Below are 27209 nucleotides of genomic sequence, written 5' to 3'. Positions count from 1 at the left end.
TTTAAGCACAACACACGCGGAGCAAAAAAAAAAAAAACACTACCTTCCACCAGCACGCCAGGGTTGGCACTGCGGGAGCGACAGTGCTCTCTCTCCCTCACAGCCTCACGTGCAGCTTCCTATGTGTGCATGCGCACAACAGCCAAACAGCACGCCACTGGAACTGTGAAGCGCACAGTTCCATACAAAGATTTTTGTATCTTTTTCATAAACTGGGGGATGGCTACTGACATTAAGCTTATATTGTACAAGTATAAAGAAAGAATTAAAGAAAAAAGGACTCATTATATTAAATGTTATCGATAATATCAAGTGGAAACAGGGGGTGCTGCAGTTCCACAGTGCCTATACGCGAGCCACCACTGAAAATAAGACAACTTCATAATAAAAGAAACTCATTCCTCAAGATTACAAGCTGATACCAAAACTAAGAACACAGATAAATGCTATAGTACACTGCTCACTTCCTCAGATTTAAGGAGAAATGGACTTTTCAGCTATGGATACAGTAAATGCCTTGTACAGTATGTGCAAAACAGATAAATTAATTTCAAGGTCCTGTGCAAAAACAAATGAAAGAAGAGGTGCAAGCAAAAATACTCTAAAAAATCAATGAAGTACAGCCAGTGACCTGTGAAACTAAAAGACATGGAAATTTAGTTTTGTAAACAAAAATTTGAAAATAAATAATGCTGTAAGAGCATAATAAACAAACACATTTCTAATCTACCCAGCAATTCTAAGTCAAATTAATTCCATATGGAATTTAAAACTCTGCAGGGTTCAATTTATAAATTAACTTGTGTGTCACAATTTTCTTTGTAGACAATAATCACAAAGTCCCTTAAAGACACTTTCTAGACAATGATGCTAGGTTCACAGAGATTCTGTATACTGACTCTCTTTATAGGTACCATTAACTCCCAAAAGGTCAGCTGTGATTTTCAATGCCTGTTTTTATACTTTAAAGATAAACTAAATAAGCATTGCACTGGAATTTACACATGCTTGAAACTAAAACCACAAGTTTCTAAAATGAAAAAAGGGATGTCAATCAACCTTGCTTCTTAAAATATGGACTTACCCTCAAATTCTAATTTTCAAGATGTTTTCTTAGACATACTGTATGTGGACTAAAGTAAACTTTATTTTTCGGAGCAGTTATTTCATTGTCCATTATTTTTCACTTTAGGACAAAATCCTTTTTTAATGAAAAGTAGTAATTTGGAGTAAAATTCACAAAATAAAATAACAAAATCTTAATGCAGATCTGCCAGCTATTTACGCCTATGAAGATGAAGATGCACAGATTAATAAATTGACAATATACTGAAACTTTCACCTGTTCCAGAAGCACATGCTGTGGTATTGCTTTTAGAACCACTATCATATTCTGTTCACATCAAACTTTGAATCTGTGATCTAATGACATATAATAAGAAATGCATAATCATCAAGCAAAATGACTATGTCATGAATTATTGTTTTAACTGAAAGAAAGAGTAAAGTGACGAAGACATTGGGAAAGACAAGGTTTTACTATTTGTGCTTTATTGTAATGAATAAAACAATGAAAGGGCACATTAAGTATACATTATGTATTTTTCTTGCAAAATAAAGTGAAATTTCTAAACCTTAGAATCTAATTCTCACTTTCTATTATGATAACAAGAGCAACACTTTGCTTCCAATTTACCTATTTAATTTTACTTAATACCACAAAAAGCAAGTGACTATACCTACTGGTGCATTTTCTTTTCTTATGTTTTGATGGTTGTCTTAAGTAATACCTTTGCTATATTGCAAATAAATTAAATGAAGTTAATTGGTAACAAAAACTAGTCACTAATTAAGAAAATAGTTAGAATGAAAACCTGTAGCCCCTGTGGCTCTCCAGGATCAGAGTTGGCCACCCCTGCTATATATGGTGGATTTAGTAAAAGTATTATTTTGAGTTATTGAATCTATACTAATTTTGTGATGATCTCCTCATGAATGTGTCCTGGCTAAAATAATACTTTATGTCTGATAAAAAAAACCTACACCTCTCCATATTTAGCTGTTATCTTGCCTATATACTGTCAGTACAAGGTTCACTTTGACTCAGCGAGATTGGGTCTAAGGGTACAGGAGTGAAAAATACTGAATTGGTGAGAAGTAAAGAGAGGTACAAGAGGTATGGCAGGGGACTACTGATTAAAGTACAGAGGTTGAGAAGTTGACTAGCTACCTAACAGGCAGAACAATTCACCTAGTTAAGAGCCAAACAGGCTCTTGGGTTATTTCATAATTTGTGTTATACTCATTTACATATCCCTACCTAATACACATTTTGTATAATCAATCATCATTTTTCTATACCTGTTCTCCTTTGGTGTTGTGCCATATGCCATATGCAATTATGAATAATGGGAGCCAATTACAGTATATAGACTAACGACAAGATTAAAAAACATTCAAGAAAACATCTGTGTAACCAAAATATACAGTACATGAGGATGTAAGGGAATGACAAAACTGTACCCTTTATTATACTGTAAATATTGGATTTTTCAAAATAAAATAATCATTTTGCTCAGTTCTGACAATCCCATTTAAATATTGTATAAGTGTAGCTAAACAAAACTTACTAAATATAATCATTTGCAGTTTGCTCTTTTCAGCTCCTTGCTTTTCCTACTGTCTTCCACAGCAATAACTGGAAAGAGTGGATAAAAATTTCAGACTATAATGTTTTTTAATAAGCAAAGCATTTGTAGTAATTAATAATATGCCTAGCATACCAATACATTGCTTCTGTTCCATGTCTAAATATATTAGCCTGACTTTGCTGTTCAATGAAAGAGGCAAATGATCCACAGCTCTTTTTCTTCCACCAGTTCCAATTATGCCATTTTTTGTCCATCTGAGGGGCCTAAGGAGGGGGGCAGAAAATGAAAAGTGTACTTAGTACAGTTGGCAGTTCCATGGCACTCTATTTTGGATAAAAATGAGGTATATAAAGCTCACTTACCCTCATCCCTTTCACAGGTAGCATCAAGTGAGTCTTCTGAATGCTCCATGGTGTCAACATCTGTCATCAACAGTTTTTTCACTTCATGGTACAGTCATCAACAGTTCCCTTTTCACATTTTCTCTATTGCAAATGTAATGCAAGAGTACTTCTGCTAACATTGAAAATTATGCACGATGCCAGTTAAGGTTAACCACAAAAGGCTCTTTACCATAAACTATCTCCTGACTTGTTGGCTTATAAAGTTGTATGTTGGTCTACCCTTCTTCCTACCAAAGGGGAATTTTGTAAGTTAAATGTCCTAACAAGTCACAGGACATTTAGAGAGGAACACATCCAAAGAAGACATAAACAAAATCCCTTACTTTAATTGTATAAAAGCAAAAGCAATGACTCCTTCACCTATAACATTATGTTGCTCTTCTTTTATTAAAACTATAATGACTTCTAGAAATAAGATAAAATTATTACTAAATATATTGTATAAACAGTAACACCCAATGTTGCCAAGTGGCTAAGATGTGAATCTAAAGTACAAGCCTGTCAGCTGAATCATAAGAACAGTAGAATATTGATAATCTGAACATCAATCACCTAAATCATTGCCAACTCCCCACTCCACCCAAAAGTTACAGTATCTACTTTTAGTACACTAAGTGGTTAGGCTGAAGAAAAATACTCCTTCTGCTTAATGCTGTCATTGCCAATTATTTATTCAACGATATATGCAGTAAAGCTATTGAGGGGTAAAATAGCAAAGTTTCATTTCACATAATTTCTCAAAATTACCCCAAAAAATGATTTACATACAATTTTTCAACTGTGAAACACTACACTCACTTATTTATAGTTGAAACACTGTAAAACAATTACATAAGTTCAAAATAAATACAATACACATTGTTTCTTTGAAATATTTTGGTTATCGTTTACAAGCCATTTTCTAAATCAATGATTCCCATAATACTTCATATTTCAAAATCAAGAAGCAATAACCTTGTAGATAATAATTGAACTGTAAGAGTAATTACACTTTTTGTATAAATTTGGTATACTCATATATGTTTGATTAGCCAAGTGAACCCTACATGCAGGTATCTGAACATTAAAGTTAAATAAAAGATAGATTGCAAAGACCTACAAGAAGCCACCACAGAAACAGATTTTAAAGTTAACATTGAAACAGCACTATCAACCTCCGCTGTCTCCAGGCAATGCACAGAAGAAATCAGAAAGGCAAATAAAATATTAAGATTATATTGCATGAAACATATATAAACTAATATACAGCGGATTCAGAAAGTATTCAGCCCCCTTCACTTTACTTAAATTTTGCTATGTTGCAAAAGCTTAACCTCTGAAACATAGTAGTGAGATTACATATGGAGTGCTGTGTGTACTTTTGGTCACCACACTACAAAAAAGACTAAACAGCCCTAGAAGATATGCAGAGAAAAACATATCCCTATCCACCTTAGCCTTGAGCACAGAAGGCTACATGGGAAACAACCTTGGTCTTAAAAATTTTCAAAGGCATGTTACACATTAAATGTCTGGTAGCAGAGAATGGTACATATTGATAAATACTGATTATATGTAAACTTAGTTCTACTTTAAAGGTACATAGCACCCAAAAATGATATATTTTTATATGTTACTTACCTATGCTATATGCTACTTGTTTGTAATGATGGGTGAGAAAAAATTTTAATCTCGTATTTCCACTGATACAACAGGCTAGACAACAGCAAATATTATCAAAAATATTGATGAAAAAATCTCATGTTACTCAAATCTCACATTATTTTCACTCTATATACTCTGCTTTATACATCAACTATCATGTCAAAAAACTATTATAAAGAAAACTCATCATTCACTTTGAACATAACATATTGACACTGCACTATTTTGAGTTCATTTTGATGTTAAGCTTCATTTATTAAGAAAGACAAGTATAAATAAAGTCACTCTGTACAAATATATTTCAAAATATTTTATTATTTTACTGTATTAGATTTACAAAAATTTGCTTTCTCCCTTTTTATCATTTTCCTAATGAGGCAAGCATGTAACTTTTGGTTTTATGTGCTATAATGATGCTTTTGTTTGAAATGCTCAGGCATGTTTCCTAAGTATCATATGGTGCCCTTGCTTTGGTCACGGATATTTCCTACAACTGCCAGATGCCACATTGCATGGTTAGTCTTTCCCCACCACACTTTATGTGTCATTCCATTTGGTCTTTAATTTTATAATGCCATTCTCAGATCCACAGAACAAAATGATGACTTGACATCTCTGGGTTGAACACTAGTAAGAGCCATGTTTATCTGTACAATCTGTCTGCTTATGGATTCTCTAGCTGCACTTTCAAAACATTTTTTTTCTCTTAAGAAAATACTGAAATAGATTCCACAAGTGCAAATTATGTTATTTGTACCTTTGTATTATTCCTCTTTCCTCAGCTAATACTTTTTTGTATACAACACCGAAGTTGCTTAGAAAAAAATGTGCTAAATCAAAAACATCCGGTACATTCCAGCTGGCTTTGCACGCATTTCACCTTCAGTGTCCATCTTTACTTATGACCATTGTTTTGAATCATGCACTTTGCAGACACGATTTGGTCGTGACCCGAACATAATTTCCCCATAAGATTGTATGTAAATACAATTAATCCGTTCCAGACCATACGAACTGTATGTAAATATATATTTTTTAAGCACAAAAATAGTTAATCATATCATAGAATGCACAGTGTAATAGTAAACTAAATGTAAAAACATTGAATAACACTGAGAAAACCTTGAACAACAGAGAAAACTAACATTGCAAGAGTATGCGCTAGACCCTTACGAACCGCTCACTGTAAACACTTTTTTATGAGTTTTAAGCACAGGAAAAAAAAATAAATGCCACTTCTCTTGCAAAACTTTTCAAACCATCCTCTACTGGCTTTAAATTCCTCACCTTTGCCACTCGAAGAAGGATTTTTTTTCCAGCAAATCGCCATGAATCTTCCTGGCTTTCTCGCTTATGATCGGCTCGCTTACGCTATCCCCTGCAAGTTGCTTCTCGTTCAACCACACTTGCATGAAGTTATCATAATTTGAAATAAGAGTTTTTTCAGAAAGCCTTTCTTTGTTGATTGTTTAAAGCTGTGAAAAAATATTTCAAAAGCTGTATCCAGCAGGGGGTGCTTGTTCTCTGGGATTGTGTTCTGCAGAACAGACTTAAGCCATACATATCCCTTTAGTAACCATGGTGGAAATAATCAGACGAGAGCAATATGGTACAAAAAGAGATATATGCATTTAACTTGCTTCAAAATGTAGCTTCCACCCTGAAAATACAATGCATGATTATTTATACATTCATATCCAGGCCAGAGGAAAGCCAATGGAACATACAGTCATCATTCAGTTTTTTCAATGGGGAATGCTGACTGCTAAATGAGCCCTGTCCAGTAGGGTGTTCAGTAGCATGGATACGGCTTCTGGCTTCATGATGGATCCAACCATTATAAACACTCACATATTTATATATTCAAAGAATTTCTTATGAATCTTGCCAGGTATGGGGAAACTGCCATCTGGGCTGTCTATGTTATTTCTAGATTGTGCCCAAATAACACCTTCCCCTGTTCTAGTCACTCATGGCTTCTGCAAACAGTGGCCCTTGGTCATTCTGACCATATATTGATTTAGCAAGCATCAGCATTTTAAAATAGCCTGCCTGGGTTTTCTTTTCACATGTTTATGTCCATCTTCCTAGCCATTTTCACCCAGTCAGCTTTTTAATGGCTTTGAAATAAACTTCACAGATTACAGTGGCACACTTCAAACCTATTATTACATTCCACCCTTTGACAATGTAATCTGTGAATAGTCTCAAAAAGCTTGTGCAGTGTTCCTAGAGAAGTGGAGTGTGCACAGTTCTTATTTGGCTCCTTTAGCAAGTATACATAATTTGTTTACAAATTATAACTACAAATAACAACATACTGTAATTGGATAGACAGTTACATTTTTGCAACAAAATATCCCAGGCCCCTTACACTAGGTATCATCACCTCACGTTACATTATGATTAGTCATGGCACATGCAGATATAATGCCTGTCTAAAGCACTTCAGTGGAATTTACTGCTATTTGGCGCCAATAACTGTCTCCAGCGAAGGTGTGTAAACATACTGTACATGCCGACCCTCTGGCATGTGATCCCTTCTTATGTGTTATAACAGAAACATGTTTTTATGTTTTTTAATTTTATTCTTTATAACATTGATTTCTACCTTAAATGTGATGCTTCCACATCAGCCACGGCACTAATTTGGACTATCATGACCCAGATAGATGGATTGTTGCATTTAAAGATCAAAATGTGTAGAATTTATGATTTATCTACTTAAGTGTGCTGAATGATTCTGCAATGTTTAAAAACATAGCTGATAAATACCTGTTAAAGCCTTAATGACAAAAACAGAATAGATGTTCAGATGTTACAAAAATATAATACATTTCAATATATCAAAAAACAGAAAATACTGTTCAAACTTTCATACAATGTCTATTATATTAATACAATTTATGTTCAAATTAAAACAATTTCCATAGTATACTAATCCTATCATCAAAACAAAGCCTTTTCCTTTAATTAAGTAGCATGCGGAACTTGGCAAAGCTCTCTGAACATAATGGTTCAAGATACTTTGTTTTTGTTTCAAACATACTATTTCATGACATTTTTTGATTAAACGCAAGCTGTAGATGCCTGGAAATACAAAAGATACATCTAAAAAATGAAAAAAACATTTTAATCAGCCACCTCTTGATTTTTCACATATTGGGTTATATTAAGACAACCTGAAGTAACTAAACATGGACAATGTTGGTTGAATACCTTTTTTCTTGTTTTCTCCATCCAAAGTCAAATCCTGAGGGTACTGACCAACCCAAGATAAACTGATATGCAACACCAAGCATTCCAGTCTTTGAGTGATCCTCCATATGCTTTTCAATGTTTTCACCTCTGCTTACAACAGAAGTACCTTTTCTTTATTTATATTTCTCACTCTTCAGTTTTAGCTGTGCTCACATTAACCCATTAGCTGCTCATGTGCCTGTGCAATAGATAAGCTGAAATAAACTAACCAGTATGTATATGCTTGTAAGGCGATGTGGCACTGAGGCTTGGGACACTGTAAGTCAATATGTTTCTTATAACTAGCTTAAAGTAACAGGATAGGTATAGGTATAAGCTGAAATAAACTAACCAGTATGTATATGCTTGTAAGGCGATGTGGCACTGAGGCTTGGGACACTGTAAGTCAATATGTTTCTTATAACTAGCTTAAAGTAATCTCACTAAACCATGAACCAGACTATGGGAACTTATCAGTGGTCCAGTTTTGACTAATGCAAGATCTTATACAAAACAGCCATCAAAGCCACCCTATAAAGGTTAAGATTTTGAAAGCATTTTTCAGAGACATCATAATAGAGAGAAGACAGTTCTGTTTGCCATCTACTGTCCCAGCACTCACAAGTATCACACCTGGCTTAAGAAGACTGCAACAACTAAAGCCACCACCTGATATGAAGCTTGCTGTGTGACTGTGATTTGAATCGTTAAGGTTGGAAGTTTTTAATATCTAATATTTCTGGCATTTTTTTCTATAAATGGAATAAATGATTTAAGTAAAACTTGAACATTACCTCACTGAAGTTGTCTTGTTATTTACTGACATTTATCAATAACTAATGAGTGTTAATATAGAGCTGTGTTCATCCAGGTTAAATTCTTTCTGGGATAGTGATTCAAGTACAGTGTGATGTTTCTTGGCAAGTCTTTCAAACAAGCCCTTGAATTCCGTTAAGATTATTTGTACAGCCCTTCCTAAGGCAGCTATCTGGGTGTGAAGTGCCACATCTGTGAATCCTAGAAGAAGTACAGCTCTCGAAGCAGCTATTGACATTTGCTAAGGTATTCTGAACGATAGCCCTTTTAGGAGAAGTGACCCAGGGGCAGTGATGGGCCCTTAGTCTCTGTTGAGGTATTCTTGCTTTGCATTTGATCAGTATCCCAGCAGTGGCAGTGACAGGCCTTTGGTCACTGTTGTGTTTGAGGCATGAGTGATATGAGGGATGAGTGAAGGTTAAAAAAAGATAAGCACTGCAGCATGTACACATAAAACAAGGCTAATAATTTAGACATATACAGTATTAACTTATCCACCAATATAAAAAACCTTTTAGGTTAAAGTAACATTTGTGAGCACTTGTGCTGCTTGACAAAAACTAAAATTCTACATATAAATTTGCTTTGCTAAATTTGCTAATATGCCATTTTCTGGACAATGTACCATTTTATATGTGGAGTGCACAGAGTCAGTTTGTGCCAAAACTTTGGTGTGCGCAAGCAAAACATACAAAGGAATCAATGAAAAATCATGTTTTGTTTAAGGGCTATTTTCAAACAAAACACGTTATAGCACAAATAATGGGGTGCTAGCGAACAATACTTATTAGACAAATTAATGATGACAAAAAATAATTTGGGCATATTTGAGGTAGTATATTGTTGTGATGAAAAGTCCAAGGTATACTTTGGGAAAGGCATCCACGAATACTGCATGAACTTGCAACAGCTTTAAATGAAATCACGGACATGAGTGAAGCCTGTGGAGTTTGGTAAAATCAAAAATGTGTCTGGGAACGTCAGTTTGGCATTATTTTTTAAAGTCAAAGGAGTAGGAGAACCTTAACTAGTTTTGAGTGCATTGTGCAACAGTCTTTAAAGTGTACATAAGGGCAAGGGAGGCATCTGCTTTCTATGCTGGACCAATTAATGTAGCTAAAAATGTGACATGATTTGTGAGTCTGCAATGCTAACTACTGCGCCACTTTGTCTCCATCAGAAAAAATTGCTAGAATTAAATATCAGAGCTGTACAATTTCTTACAGACAATGGAAACTGGATCAGGAATCATGAACTCACTAAGGCTTGGTCCCCATAGACATATCTGAGATAACAGTGATAGATGATAGTGGGGTAGGCGAGACAGAAGTAAAGTCACAGAACAGGAGCACTCCAAGATCAAGAAGTGGAATTGAAGCAAACCAGAGAACTGAAACAGCTCAGCCACTGTGTAACCACTGGCATTTAATATGATAAAAGTTTAATTCATTGCAAACAAAAGGAGCTTCATCTTTCTCCGTATCTCCCCAACGTTTATCACCCATAGAGCCTTTAGTACTAATTTAAATGTCTGAAATATATACAGTGCATCCGGAAAGTATTCACAGTGCATCACTTTTTCCACATTTTGTTATGTCACAGCCTTATTCCAAAATGGATTAAATTCATTTTTTTCCTCAGAATTCTACATACAACACCCCATAATGACAACGTGAAAAAAGTTTACTTGAGAGTTTTGCAAATTTATTAAAAATAAAAAAATTGAGAAAGCACATGTACATAAGTATTCACAGCCTTTGCCATGAAGCTCAAAATTGAGCTCAGGTGCATCCTGTTTCCCCTGATCATCCCTGAGATGTTTCTGCAGCTTAATTGGAGTCCACCTGTGGTAAATTCAGTTGATTGGACATGATTTGGAAAGGCACACACCTGTCTATATAAGGTCCCACAGTTGACAGTTCATGTCAGAGCACAAACCAAGCATGAAGTCAAAGGAATTGTCTGTAGACCTCCGAGACAGGACTGTCTCGAGGCACAAATCTGGGGAAGGTTACAGAAAAATGTCTGCTGCTTTGAAGGTCTCAATGAGCACAGTGGCCTCCATAATCCGTAAGTGGAAGAAGTTCGAAACCACCACGACTCTTCCTAGAGCTGGCCGGCCATCTAAACTGAGTGATCGGGGGAGAAGGGCCTTAGTCAGGGAGGTGACCAAGAACCCGATGGTCACTCTGTCAGAGCTCCAGAGGTCCTCTGTGGAGAGAGGAGAACCTTCCAGAAGGACAACCATCTCTGCAGCAATCCACCAATCAGGCCTGTATGTAAAAGGCACATGGAAGCCCGCCTGGAGTTTGCCAAAAGGCACCTGAAGGACTCTCAGACCATGAGAAAGAAAATTCTCTGGTCTGATGAGACAAAGATTGAACTCTTTGGTGTGAATGCCAGGAGTCACGTTTGGAGGAAACCAGGCACCGCTCATCACCAGGCCAATACCATCCCTACAGTGAAGCATGGTGGTGGCAGCATCATGCTGTGGGGATGTTTTTCAGTGGCAGGAACTGGGAGACTAGTCAGGATAAAGGGAAAGATAGACTGCAATGTACAGAGACATCCTGGATGAATACCTGCTCCAGAGCGCTTTTGACCTCAGACTGGGGCGACGGTTCATCTTTCAGCAGGACAACTACCCTAAGCATACAGCCAAGATATCAAAGGAGTGGCTTCAGGACAACTCTGTGAATGTCCTTGAGTGGCCCAGCCAGAGCCCAGACTTGAATCCGATTGAACATCTCTGGAGAGATCTTAAAATGGCTGTGCACAGACACTTCCCATCCAACCTGATGGAGCTTGAGAGGTGCTGCTAAGAGGAATGGGTGAAATTGGCCAAGGATAGGTGTGCCAAGCTTGTGGCATCTAATTCAAAAAGACTTGAGGCTGTAATTGCTTGCAAAGGTGCATCGACAAAGTATTGAGCAAAGGCTGTGAATACTTACGTACATGTGATTTCTCAGTTTTTTTATTTTGAATACATTTGCAAAAACCTCAAGTAAACTTTTTTCACGTTGTCATTATGGGATGTTGTGTGTAGAATTCTGAGGAAAAAATGAATTTAATCCATTTTGGAATAAGGCTGTGACATTAACAAAATGTGGAAAAAGTGATGCGCTGTGAATATTTTCCGGATGCACTGTATAATAATAAATAAATGCACCTTTTTCAATTGCCGCCTACGGTGCCTGTGTGACTAGCAACCTTTGCATCCGCCATGAGCTGGGCCGGCCCTTGGTGTGCACAATATGTAATTTCAAATTATTAACTGATTAGATTTTGAGCTGCTCTACCTCACTTGGATTTCATCACTTTGTCCTTAATTCTCTGCTTAACACTTTCAAGTTCACTCTGTTCTTTCTTTGCTGTCCTTCTTAGGCTACTGGATTTAGTAATCCATTGGGGGTTGTTTTATTGTTGCTACCTTCTTAGCACAACATGTATGACTTCATTAGTAATGTTCACCTTGAGTACTCCCCCAACAGAGCAAATATGATCAACAATAATGCACTGTTCTGTAAAAGAAATTGTGTAGATCTTGGGTTCCTTATTAACAGAAAGTCCACACTGGCCTGTCTGTGTGAGAGAAGCAACAGACTGGCATACAGACAATAACGTATAATATTTGGTATCATTAGCCATATTTTAATGAAACAGAATATCCACTCTGTCACTTAACTAAAAGTCTGTGAATTCTCATGAGATTCTAGTACTAGGGTGTTGTACCATGTTAGCCATTATGAATGTAGAGAAAAGTCAAGCAAAATGACACCTTTTATTGGCTAACTAAAAAGATTACAATATGTAAGCTTTCGAGGCAACTCAGGCCCCTTCTTCAGGCAAGATGTAATCAAAGTGTCAACTGAAATCAATAAACTACGCAAAATGTCATCACATTTGGCTAGGTTCACTTTCTTGGCATCTGCTGGGACTTTTAAGATCTTTTTCATACAACCTCTACACGTCTTCCAATTAGAAGCCACGAGTCGTGGCTCAAACACAGACAAAGGTGCACTTGGCTAGCACTTTCTCGAGAAGCATGCTTACCAGTACACTGAAGAAATTTCTACAGTCCATTTTAAACTGCACCTCTCATTGTTCACTAATTTTACCTTCTAACAGCAGTTGCTTCAAAAGATCATCTGCAACAAATCCAGCATCAATTCTTTTCATATCACCATAACACATCATCAGCTGCAACAGAGTTTGAGCTTCCATCATTATCTGTGCCTTAATAAATCACTGCATTAAACCTCTCAGCAAACAATGCATATCCTCATACAGAAATGGTATCATAGGTGCATCTGTTTGGAATGTGGGGTTATTTGCTTGGCTACAAAGTGGAAAAAGTTACCTTTGCCTGTTACCATGGGATCTTTACTTATTTCTTTTACCTTCTAATATGGTGCAGTGTTTGGTTCTTTGAATGTCTTCCCACTTATTTGTGAAAGATAAGTCTTCACATTAGGCAGAATTTTGAATGCTCTCTTGAAGAAAGGAATATTCTCTAACCACCTATGTTGACAAAAATTAAGGGAAAACTTAAAATCCGTGGTTCTGCATGCCTTGGCATACAGTAGTCTTTTCTCGTTGCAGGTGTGTCACTACATAACTGGTACAAGGAGAATAGCAGATCTGATATCTTCCATTTAACATTGAGAAATCCTGCCCTGAAAGTACCATTATTAGCATGGAGTCTACAGATTCTGATGTTCAATAGCATGAAATCACAATTTGATTTCAGTTGCTCTTATAATGAACCAACAGATTTCCAAATTTCTTTAGAGCCATCCATTAATACTTGCCACGGATGATGCAGGATAAGATTCTCCACACACTCATTAAAATGCCATAGCATTGTGTCAGAGTTCTTTATGGCCCATGAACTGAGAACCAAAATACCTTGTACTGATCTTGTAATGATCTCCTTCGCACATCTGAACATGAACATCTATTTGTTTATGCTGCGATTTCTGATTTAGGCTCTCATTATAAAGGAGCATATACATATTAGCTCTAGTCACATGTTGAATGAGAATTGACTTAAAATATATTACTGTACAAGTCCATAACAAGGTAAGTAGGCACATTTGTGTTACACACGAGTAAATTACTTTGCTATCTCACTATCAGGAAACACTTCCTGAAAAAGGTTACCCACATCTTTGCATAAAGTTTATGAAAAATGCTTGTCCAACACATTTAACAACCAGACAATTTCAGACATTCACTTTAGTCAAATATGAAGACAAAGATGGTGGTATCATAGAAGTATCACTAGACCAATTATAGCTCTCAAAAGTGTGGGCAAATCCACTGGCACTTTAATAGCTTGCTGATGCAGTGGGCAGGTGTGACAATAGCCCCACAAAAAGGCTACAAAAATTCTTAACAAAATTACTGGCTTCTTTGCTCTTCTTCAGTTCACCATGTTTACTTCCTTTCATATGGCATTTGAAAGTAGACTCATCCAAATTCCCAATGTTAAACTTCCTCAGTAACGGCGTCCAGCCATATGCTTATTTGATTTGTCTTGCTGAAGCTAATCTTTATATTTAGGACTTTTTAGCCATTTCAATTTAAACACGCACTTTCCTGGCATTTAGACGGCTCAGTAAGTCACAGTGACAAGTCTAATTTACACATTGTAATTTGCCTTGCTAACTATATATTACTTAACACTAACTTAACACTAATAATTCAATGTGCAGGCTAATGGCTACTACATATCTATACCAGTTTGCGTGTACACTCACAGACAGAATACAACACAAGGTGATAATAATGCAAGATGTGGGGGTTTTGTTTATGAAAAATCAGATGTTTTATCTCATGATGTGTGATTATTGGATTTCACTTTAATGTTTTACATTACTTTTAGGTACCATTTAAATATTTGTAAAATTTCAAGGACTACCTAGTATTAGATTTTGGCTTGTTAATTTTTCATGACTTTCCAGGTTTTACAGGGCCAGGACGAATCCTGAATATCTCTAGTCAGTTAAGACAAGACTTGATTTTGATGAGTTTAATGCTGTTTCCAACTTCCTGTGATAATTACACAGGAAAATGAATCAAACCTATAAATGACTATAGTAGTTCATTATACAGAGTTTTGGGCATCAAAGATAAACCATGATAAATCATGATCATATGCATCCCAAGAAAAGTTTTTATTTCTTTTTGTGTTAGAACAATATGATACTTAGATCATTAGAAAACATGTTTGAAGAAAAAGGCATTATATATGATCAAAATCAAAAAAATATTTTCACTGAAATACTTTACTAAATATTATATTTTGAAGTCCTTTTTTATAACATGAATCCCTTGACCTGCTCACAGGGCACATCATTAAATGTAACTTACTACACACTTAAGGACTACAGATATTTGGAATGATTTATATATATATATATATATATATATATATATATATATATATATATATATATTGTCGCAGTTTGAGACCCCTGTCGTCCTCTTGAACCCTCTGACTCAACTCCAGACACCAGGTAAAAGTCCAAATATTACTTTTATTTAGACAATAATGTGCACAAAGCACCCTCTACTCCACAATACTCATAAATCAATAAACACTACAATAATCAATCCTCCACACTCCCACTTTGCCACCCTTCCTCCCAGCTCAGCTCAGTGTACTGGTTTCCCAGAGTCCTTTATATAGTCCCTGACCTGGAAGTGCTTCTCCCTTCTGTCCATGTGATCATGAACACTTCCGGGTCGGACAAAAAGCTCCTTTCTTCAACCCGGAAGCACGTCGTTTCCTCTTGTCATGTGATCATGACGCACCTCCGGGTTATAGGGCAAGTAAGAGTCAGGCAGCCTCCCCACAGTATCCAGAAGGGCTGTGCATATAAACTACAAAGTCCGTGAGGCCCTGCTGGAATTCGGGGAACGTCCACACTGTTGGGAGAGCTCCACCTGGCGGCCTGGGGGTGAGGGCCGGAATATTTAGCCGGCCACACACCACTATATATATATATATATATATATATATATATATATATATATATATATATATATACACACAGGTGCTGGTCAAAAAACTAGAATATCATGACAAAGTTCATTTATTTCAGTAATTCCATTCAAAAAGTGAAACTTGTATATTAGATTCATTCATTACACACAGACTGATGTATTTCAAATGTTTATTTCTTTTAATGTTGATGATTACAACTGACAACTAATGAAAGTCCCAAATTCTGTATCTCGGAAAATTAGAATATTGTGAAAAGGTTCAATATTGAAGACACCTGGTGCCACACTCTAATCAGCTAATTAACTCAAAACACCTGCAAAAGCCTTTAAATGGTCTCTCATTCTAGTTCTGTAGGCTACACAATCATGGGGAAGACTGCTGACTTGACAGTTGTCCAAAAGACGACCATTGACACCTTGCACAAGGAGGGCAAGACACAAAAGGTCATTGCTAAAGAGGCTGGCTGTTCACAGAGCTCTGTGTCCAAGCACATTAATACAGAGGCGAAGGGAAGGACAAAGATGTGCTAGAAAAAAGTGTACAAGCAATAGGGATAACCGCACCCTGGAGAGGATTGTGAAACAAAACCCATTCAAAATTTGTGGGGGAGATTCACAAAGAGTGGACTGCAGCTGGAGTCAGTGCTTCAAGAACCACCACGCACAGACGTATGCAAGACATGGGTTTCAGCTGTCGCATTCCTTGTGTCAAGCCACTCTTGAACAAGAGACAGCGTCAGAAGCGTCTCGCCTGGGCTAAAGACAAAAAGGACTGGACTGCTGCTGAGTGGTCCAAAGTTATGTTCTCTTATGAAAGTAAATTTTGCATTTCCTTTGGAAATCAAGGTCCCAGAGTCTGGTGGAAGAGAGGAGAGGCACAGAATCCACGTTGTGTGAGGTCCAGTGTAAAGTTTCCACAGTCAGTGAAGGTTTGGGGTGCCATGTCATCTGCTGGTGTTGGTCCATTGTGTTTTCTGAGGTCCAAGGTCAACGCAGCCGTCTACCAGGAAGTTTTAGAGCACTTCATGCTTCCTGCTGCTGATGAACTTTATGGAGATGCAGATTTCATTTTCCAACAGGACCTGGCACCTGCACACAGTGCCAAAGCTACCAGTACCTGGTTTAAGGACCATGGTATCCCTGTTCTTGATTGGCCAGCAAATTCGCCTGACCTTAACCCCATAGAAAATCTATGGGGTATTGTGAAGAGGAAGATGCAATACGCCAGACCCAACAATTCAGAAGACCTGAAGGCCACTATCAGAGCAACATGGGCTCTCATAACACCTAAGCAGTGCCACAGACTGATTGACTCCATGCCACGCCGCTTTGCTGCAGTAATCCAGGCCAAAGGAGCCCCAACTGTGTCCTCACAGGTGGCACAGTGGTAGTGCTGCTGCTTTGCAGTAAGGAGACTGTGGAAGATTGTGGGTTCGCTTCCTGGTTCCTCCCTGTGTGGATAGCGCTTTGAGTACTGAGAAAAGCGCTATATAAATGTAATGAATTATTATTATTATTAACTAAATATTGAATGCTGTACATGCTCATACTTTTCATGTTCATACCTTTCAGTTGGCCAACATTTCTAAAAATCCTTTTTTTGCATTGGTCTTAATTGATATTCTAATTTTCCGAGATACTGAATTTGGGACTTTCATTAGTTGTCAGTTATAATCATCAACATTAAAAGAAATAAACATTTGAAATACATCAGTCTGTGTGTAATGAATGAATCTAATATACAAGTTTCACTTTTTGAATGGAATTACTGAAATAAATCAACTTTGTCATGATATTCTAATTTTATGACCAGCACCTGTATATATATATATATATATATATATATATATATATATATATATATATATATATATATATATATATATACAGTATATATATACATATATTTATATTTATATATATATATATGTTTTTTGACAAGTGTACTGTTTCTAAATACAAATTGCTCTTACTAGAGAGCAGGATATGGCATATTTGATGGATATCCTTTAAAAATTTGTTCACTGAAAATCAGTACATCTAGATATGGATTGACTGTAAATTTGGTAAATAGCCGTATACAGTGGGGGAAGTTATGCAAAAACATTTAATGTATTAATATACAATAAATCATGCCACAAACCATGGTTTACTGCTATCGTACCTAGATATTTCAAATGATCATAAGTACATCCCAGTGTTATAAGTAAGCTAGTCCACTCACCGAGGAAGATGCATTACCAGATGTCTTGGCAGCACCACCTGTTCGGTTACGCAGTAGCTCCAGGTACTGCTCTCTGTGCGTTTTCTTTACGTGCCTTTCAAGATAGTGTTCACCAGTGAAGCAAGTCTTACAATGAGGGCAGGGGAAGGAAGTGTTCTTTGCTGAGAAAAAAAAGACATTAATTGTTAACTAGCTTTTGAAATATGTTGTTTTACACTTCTGCTCTTTGCAGCTATAATAATTAATCATTACATCTGACAGAAACAGACATCTAAATGCCTATTTGTCAGTCACTCACCACACTCCTACACCACCCTTAAAACTTGCTATCAGTTATGTATCCTTACAGATCATAGAAGATGAATTTTCATCCACTCTGTTGATATTGGTAGGGTTCTCTTCTGAATTCACATCGCTGTAAAGGACGGCCAAGCCACCACTTGACACTTGGTCCTCAGGAATGGAACTTGAGCTTGCCCCCTGCTGCTCTTCATCAATACATTCTGAGGAATCATCAGCATGCCGTGGAAATTCAAATTCTGAGTCCTCACTGAATACTAGGTCTGTCAGTTCTTGTTTAATACTGCCAGTCAACAATTCATGAACCTCATTTTTGAGACTGAGAGGTTCATTCTCAGTTTTTTCCTCTTTCACATGGACAAGCTCTTGTTCAGAAGCTTCCTCTTTTATAGGGATGGGGAGTACTTTGTCTTGTCCTGCAACTACAAAATGCAAGAACAAGTTTTACATTGCTGATAGTGCCTGTATCATCATACATATACTGTAATTACCTCTTGGGTCAAACAGAATGAGCCTTCAATTAATTTTACTGAAGAAATCAGCCATATTTTAGCAGAACACTACGCAGGGTAGTTTACTTGTGCCCCAGGTTGTCATGCTAGCTACATCTGAAATATTGTGGCAATTGGATAAGCATAGCAAGCCATATAACAGTGATTTAGGATATGAGCAACAAGAATCTAAGAGCTGGCATGACAAACAGCAATGATACAGTGACACAACAGAATATATAAATGTATGAGACCATGTCAATACAGCTAAAAGCTAATATTGCCTATGCCACTGCACTAACAACAACAGTTTATTTCTTGTATAGCCCAAAATTACACAAGAAATGTCTCAATGTGCTTTAATAAGCCCTGTTTTTTGACAGCTCCTCAGCATTCACCCCCTTAAAAGACAGAAAAAAAAACTCCTTGCAGGGAGAAAAAAATGGAAGAACTTTTGGGAGAGGCATCTCAAAGAGCACTTCCAGGTAGGTTGGGCATCCAATGGTTGTCAATAAATGGGATAAATACAATATATAAACACAACACAAGTAAGCTAGATGGCAAATCTACCATTGCCACCTCAGAAATACAATTCAATAATACAAACTATTTAATTTTTGCGCATTGTTCCTCACCAATTGCAGATGCTGAGCACTGCGATAACTCTCAAAGCAAAACTTAACAATAGATTATACTCACTAAATATAGAACTATCACATAACTTAACAACTAACTTACTAACTTGACCGTGTAATCTAAACACACAAACATAACACTGCAGCCTGTACATGTTGGAGACATTGTACAGCCAAACTAAATACAAAACTGTACAATGACTCCAACTCCGAAGCCTTTGAAATATTAAAATAGATACTATATTTGAAATGGATTCACAGCAGAACTTATGGTGAGGATGTGGCAGTTCATAAAGTTTGAAACACATGAATGTAGAATGTAGTACTGACGACCTTTTTCTTAGTCACAAAAGATGGTGCTCCTCCAATGACAGGTAAGCACAAGCTTAAAGCGGTAAATTATCTGAAGAACACCTCACAAGGGTAATTGACACTGTGTTTAAAATGACCAACTTTATTCTAAATCAGTCACTATTACATTGCGATTTATGTCATTACTTGATGAGCCTAGTTGTACAAAATGAAGTGATATGGCGAAGTTGGTGAAAAGTCGGTAAAAACTCTTCAACAAATTTCAGAATTGAAAAACAAGCTCTGGAAAACAAATTAGGCATTCTTCAGTGATTACAGTGCTCATCTGAAAAGGCTAAATCCTCACTTGCAAGGTGAAGGAAAACATGTCAATCACAAAGGTGTGCAGTATAGAAAGCCTCAAAAGAAAACTAAAACTGCAGGGCAAATGTAAGATGCTAATCTTATGTTACAGTTCAGACTGAGACATGTGAGCAGACTCAGAAAGGAGAGTGAAAGGGATTTAGAGTCAAATGAGACAGGCATTTTTCTCACACTGATTCTGAAAAATTGCAGTATACTAGATGTTATGTTTAGGACTCATTCATTTTCCCTGTAAAGAAAATGAAGAACTTGGCTGCCACATTTAAGAAACCTCAAAATATGGTTGAAGATGATCTTATTGATATGCGAGACTAGGGAATGACCTATGCAACTAATCAGGGGTGAATTTCCCGAAAGCATTATAATGTTAACAACATGTTAAACTCCATCTTGAGAGCAACCGTTAACTTAAGAGTGTTTCTGAAAACTCTTTGTAACTAAAGTAGCCCTTTAAATCCTTTGTAATTGATATATTTCTTGACCGATTCTCTTACTCAATATGTGCATCTTAATTGGCTAAATCTTCCATCAACCTTGGCAACACACTAATATCAGACATTAACCACTTATGTGCAAGGTGCCCCTCCAATGGGACAGTGCCATATTTCAAAGTTGTTTCTTTCTAGAAAGTTGATTCAGTTCATCTGGACATAGTTCTTTTCCAGGGAGATATGTTTCATCACTCATCCAAGCGACTTCCTCAGTCTCAGTTGACTGCAGGTTTCTCCAACCTTATAAACAGTACCTTTGCATAATGACCGAAACTAGCACTACTGACTAACAATGGGCCGTGTGATCAATGATATGCAAATTGTCCATTGATCAATGGCTATGAGTACCACACACAGAGAGTTGGGGAATGGCTGCAATCACAGCACTGTAAGATGGTGAAAGATATACCCTTAGGCCCCCTCCTCGGTTCAGAGATGGTTGTTCCTTTTTCATGTAAATGGCCTCCTTGACTCCTCACTCAAACCAGCGTTCCTCCCTGTCCAGGATGTGCACATCTTCATCACTGAAAGAGTGACCACTGTCCTGTAGGTGTAAATAGACTGCGGAATCCTGGCCTGACAAGGTAGCTCTTCTGTGTTGTGCCATCCACTTCACCAGTGGTTGTTTGGTTTCCCTGATGTATAATTCACGGCAATAAACTATATTACTCTGTCTGTGCTGGGGCACCCGGTCCTTGGGGTGGACCAATTTTTGCCGTAGCGTGTTTTGGGGTTTGAATGCCACCGAGACCTGGTGTTTTGAAAAAATGCGTCTCAGCTATTCCGATACTCCTGACACATAAGATAGATAGATAGATAGATAGATAGATAGATAGATAGATAGATAGATAGATAGATAGATAGATAGATAGATAGATAGATAGATAGATAGATAGATAGATAGATAGATAGATAGATAGATAGATAGATAGATAGATAGATAGATAGATAGATAGATAGATAGATAGATAGATAGATAGATAGATAGATAGATAGATAGATAGATAGATAGATAGATAGATAGATAGATAGATAGATAGATAGATAGATAGATACACATAAGGGATCACCAGAAGTTTTTGCTTAGGCAGTAGTTGTCCTTCCTCTCTCCTGGATTGCTTAGAGCATTCTTTAGGTGTCTTCCTTGCTTTGACAAAAGTCCAGCTGGGATAACCACATTTTCTCAGGGCCTTTTTGATATGATGTTCTTCTGCTTCCCTGGCCACTGTGTCTTTGGGTATGGTGTTTGCTCTGTGTTGTAGAGTCCTGATGACACCTATTTTGTGGTCTAGTGGATGGTGAGAGTCAAACCTTAAATACTGATCCGTATGCGTTGGTTTACGGTACACATCAACTTTCAAATGTGCCCTATTGCTGATGGAAATTTCACAATCTAAGAAAACTAGCCTGTCACATTTCATGTCCTCCCTGGTGAACTAGATGTGTTTGTCCACTGAGTTGATGTGGTCAGTGAATTGTGGTACCTCCTGAGATTTGATTTTCACCCAGGTGTCGTCCACATACCTGAACCAATGTCTCAGTGGTGTTCCAGGATAGGATAATAGTGCCACTTCTTCCATAAACAGATTGGCCACAATAGGTGAAACTGGGGGACCCATGGTGCACCCATGTTTCTGCCTGTAGTACTGGCCTATGTATATAAAATGTCTATCTTACTAAACCACAGTTAATATATGCACTGCGGACGCACCGAGGCACATGCGCACTGCGGCCTTGGCGCCCGCCCCAGAGTCCACAGTCAAACGCAGCAGCTTTCCAAAACGCGGTGGCTTCCCAGAGTCAGTAGGTGGCGCCCAAACAACACAACCTGTACAGTCAAACGCAGCAGCTTCCCAAAACGTGGCAGATTCCCAGAGTCAGTAGATGGTGCCCAAACAAACAACACAACCTGTAAGCGCCCAAACAACACCACCTCTAAACTAGACTTGCTCTAATCCACTGTGCCAGTAATGTAGATCACATAACGGTCATTCATTTTGGTTGCCCGCCCCAGAGTCAAACGCAGCGGCATCCCAAAACGCGGCGGCGCCCGCCCCAGAGTCAAACGCAGCGACTTCCCAAAACGCGGTGGCTTCCCAGAGTCAGTAGGTAGCGCACAAATAACATAACGTAATGCGCCGGTGCGCCCGCCCCAGAGTCAAACGCAGCGGCTTCCCAAAACGCAGCGGCTTCCCAGAGTCAGTAGGTGGCGCCCAAACAACACAACCTGTGAGCTACACTTGCTCTAATCCACTGTGCCAGTAATATAGATCACATAACGGTCACAGACTCTAACCCAGCGGCTTCCCAGACTCAGTGGCTGGCACACGAACACCACAACCTGCACACTAGACTTGCTGTGCTCCACTCTGCCAGCAGTCGGTGTCAGCAAAGGCAACGGAATCATGTCTCCACAAAACAAAACCGCTTTAGTACAGATATGCTTATGTAATTAAATGCCATTTCCCCAGACGCACCCACCCTCCATGATATGTCATCCATCCAGATATCAGACAGAACAGAAACTGATTGCCATTCTTGGATTTCTGATTCGCTAGCGAATCGCAGGCTTACTTGTGTGGATTGAAGACACAGTTCCAAGAGCAGACACACGTGGTCGGTGCTGAGAGTGGTCCTTTTACTGAGTGTGGGGTCATCCTGTAATCTCTTACGGACCACTCTTACCTGGATTATTGAGCATGCATCGAGACATTCAAAGTTGTTTGTGTATGTTGCAAAAACCCACAAGTCAATCAAAAGCAATAATGATATTTTTACATTCCCAAAGGCATCTTCTTTCAAATAAATCATACGTTTCCATACACAATGTATCTTTCGTTATTAAAATATCTGATTTACATACATATAGCCCAAGGCAAGCAATATGTAATAGCCAAGTTAGTCTGCTTTTATCAAACATCCCTCCTACATCGAGATGTAACCTCTCATTTTTATGTAAAGTGACACATCACTTGAGTAAGACTTTGTAGAAAGTTTTGACTTTATTGAGAATGACATGTTTTGATAAAGGCCCTGAGACTATGCTTCATTTGTAAGTACTACTCAGTATGACTTTAATGCTTTGCTGCTTGGAGTTTTACAGTTAAAGCATCAAAGGTGCAATTACCATACCCAGAGGCTGTCTGCTGCATGCTCTCCTTGTTAGTTTTCTGAGCAGTGCTCTTTCAATTTCAACTTAAGTGTACAGGCAATGTTTCTTAGTGGAGCAATGAGTAATTGTTAGGACGTACTTGTGTCTCTTGAAGTTTCATACAAGGACCCACCTCCCCTCCCCCACCCAACCTAATGCCACTGTATCATGCTGCTTGCTTTGCTTTGTCACCAGCATATGGAGTAAAAAAAAAAAACAACAGCTAGTCACTTGTCTTACCAAAGAAATAGACAGTGCAGAGAAGTATTTTTTATCCCACTTCTAATCATGCTTGTTTCACCCTCAGCTCCCCCAGCAATGTCACCCTCCTGGGAAGGGAGAAGCAGGTGCAATTACAAAAGGGGAATAAAGTTGAACAGCAGCCAGCAGGTTAGGAAGATTTAATGGAGAACAATAAGAAGTGGGATAAAAAGTCTCATAAGGCTGCATCGATCCCTTCGGTAGCATCGCAGGGAAAAAGTAGGGAGCTGGTTATACCCTGAACAAGTTTCATATGCTTGCCTCCTACGACTCAAAAATAGCTGAAAAGTACTGGTTTGGGTGTGTCTATATGACTTGCTCCGTGCCATGCCTACCAGCAAAGGATTTGTCCTCAACCCCCATACCCAACACTGGATGAAGCTGGTGTGAAAATGTATGCATGTGCTTAGTTTATTTCAGAACTGAAATACAAGAAAAAAATCAACACGAACAAGAAAAACAAACAAATAAACATTTGTGGGGCAACTGCAACAGAAGACAGGAGAAGGTGTGTAAATTGCAGCACAGAAACCGCAATCTATTGTACAAAATGTGAGCTTCCCCTGTGTCTAGTGGTAGACAAAATTATTTTAAGGACAGGCATGAAAAATAACTTGGAAAGTAAAGGTTTGGATGAGTACATAATTATATGTACATAGTTATAAATTGTTTCGTTGTTGCTTCAGAGTAACATAAACTGTGTGCATTATGTATATTTTTTCTAAATATAAAATAACATATATCGGCAAGTGAAATGCTTGTTTTGAGAGATTGTTTAGGTGCAAGTGACTAAATGTTTTCAAAAAGGGGCACTATGTTTCCAAATGGGGGGCACCTTGTGCCAAACAGTATAACTTTGAAATGCCATGGGTTCTGACATCTAAATTTGGCATAATGATGGCTGGCATATTACATAAGCAGAGTTACAGCCATTTATTTTAGGTATGTAATAATGCATAAGGGGCTAAACACCAAAGAAAAGATAAACACATGAAATATGTAATTTCCTAATTATATTAAGAAAACAATTAAAAAAAAATCTCTGAAAATTTAGAATACTAACATTTATACTTGACTAACTGGTACAACTTTCATGATGAAATAGCATATCATTTTTGTAGGACATTACTGAATATAAATAATCATTTCTGTTAATAGTAACACATTTAAAAGTTTAAAATGTTTGAAAATCTGTGTTCTGGGGTTGCAGCTAGATTTACTTTGACAGAAACACTTTCAGGATTAAAATAGGTTAATGAAGAGAAGCAAAGTGAAAGAAAGAGAGAAGGACCGGAAGTAGAGGAGTCTGGGGATAGACAATACAGCAGCGATAAAGAAAACCTACTCACATAATCATTAAATTCTGTGTCTGTTTAACCACAATGTTGCAAATCCAACACTTTCACATTATTTAAGTGAAACCACTGGATTGTAGCTGACATTCATTTATACTCTCAGTCTATTGGTACCTAGTCACACTTTTATTCGTTTTTTATGACTTACTAAAGCAAACTGGTGTGTGAAATTTGGCAGTGTATCAGAAGTCAAGATAAGATATGTTTGGTGATAGATAGCTATGGGGTAGTAGGGGTATCCCCATTGTGTATAGCTGTTGACACCTGTAACTAACCTCCAGACAACAGCAGAAGAACAATACAATGCAGCATATCACCAAACCCACCCCAAAGGTGAAAAATATGCTTCTGCCGTCTTTATAAATCGTCAGGTAGCATCAAGTTTTCACCTCAGCCATGCTACACTGAAGTTATTTGCGCAATACTGCACACAACTGCTGTCCCTGTCCAGTGAGAATGAGGAAGAATTCATGGAGGTTGGAAATATCAAAATTCCTGATTTTAGAGGAGAAGGTGTATATTAGGCTGGTGCAGAGGCGAAACAGGCTATCACCACTACTGTTGCATGATCATTATTTTTTATTCATTGGTTTGAAATTAAAAGATTTTGTATTTACTTTATAGTATGAGTTATTGCATATATACCACCCATTGTCTGACTTTACTTTGCATAGGAATAAACGTACAGATAACATGTTTTCGATTCCTTTCAAGCATTCATTACATCATTTAGTTTACTTATGTTAAATATATTAGACTACATACTTTGAACCCTGCAAATGTAGCATTCGCTTCTATAAGGCAGGCATAGAAAGTGGCTACGTCCTTAACTTAAAGAATATAGCTACTGTATATTATTTCACCCAATCCCATAAGACTAGATGCTGCTGATAGTGGAAGTACTATAGAATGTGTCTGAATGGCACTTTGGCCATTTTAAGTTTTGAAGTTACTCATAAATTTGATTTAACCTATAAAAGCCTATAAAAATTCCCATTTGGTAATACAGAGTATCCCAAACCTGACAGTAACCCCAACCTCCTATCTTAATGTCCTCAACTTTAAAAACAAGCCAGCTAAACAATGTGCACGAGAAAAATGTACAAATATTCAATTAAAGACCCTGTAATCTAAACATACAAATGGAACACTGCAACTCACCTGACTGTGACAATGTTTCTCCAGGCCGAACTTGGAATTCTTCCTTGATTTTGATGGTTCTGTCATCTGCCACAACCCATTTCAAAGGAGCTAATGGGGACTTGCATTTCTCACGGTTTGTCTCCATCTTACAGTCTGCGGTCATCTGATCGTCTACTGCATTATTACAGTGCTGCAATTAGTGCAGAGGGAACAAATTAAAAAAAATCTTGAACTTCAGAAAACTCAAGCAAATAGCATTGGTAATGTTATGCAGGGAGCTCTTCTTAAGAAAAGAAAAAAACAGTATTGAGATTAGATGAAATTGCACAAAAGACTTTATTACAAAGTAACAAGCCATGTCTTAGTCCGCAGAGCAAGCCTCTCAATATAGTACATAGTTCTTCTTTTATAATATTTCTTATCATCATTGCATCATCTTAATTAACATTGTGTTTTTACATGGTTCCTCCTAATGTACAAACACTTTCCACAATTACCTCATAGCCATCATTTGACCAAAACTTGTCACCATTATCTCATAGTCTGAGCAGGTGTTCCCACCATTTGACTAAAACTCGTTTATTTACTTCAGTTTTTCACCTTGGTGGTTACACAAGCTATTCAAAACAATAAAAAAGAAGAGGCAAATGCCTTTTATGTGTTTGTAAGCTTAACTCCTAAGTCATATTTTAATTATGCTTTATTATCGTTTCCTTA

At 37.5% G+C, this 27209-nt stretch overlaps 1 protein-coding gene across 1 annotated transcript in view; it reads right to left on the bottom strand.

Annotated features, from left to right (window-relative positions):
- The window catches only part of LOC114660799 (uncharacterized), a 53627-nt gene that overhangs the window by 10028 nt on the left and 16390 nt on the right, over nucleotides 1–27209 (bottom strand). Inside the window, exons 3-5 of the mRNA XM_028813705.2 lie at nucleotides 26511–26682; nucleotides 18338–18712; nucleotides 17991–18151 (exon numbers count right to left, since the gene is read on the bottom strand). Coding sequence (XP_028669538.1) covers nucleotides 17991–18151; nucleotides 18338–18712; nucleotides 26511–26682 — 708 coding nt within the window. The remainder of the gene's footprint in view (nucleotides 1–17990; nucleotides 18152–18337; nucleotides 18713–26510; nucleotides 26683–27209) is intronic.

The sequence above is a fragment of the Erpetoichthys calabaricus genome, chromosome 11 (assembly GCF_900747795.2).
Source record: "Erpetoichthys calabaricus chromosome 11, fErpCal1.3, whole genome shotgun sequence".
NCBI lineage: Eukaryota > Metazoa > Chordata > Cladistia > Polypteriformes > Polypteridae > Erpetoichthys > Erpetoichthys calabaricus.
The sequence above is the reverse complement of the archived record's forward strand: the minus strand, read 5'-3'. Positions and strand labels throughout refer to the sequence as shown.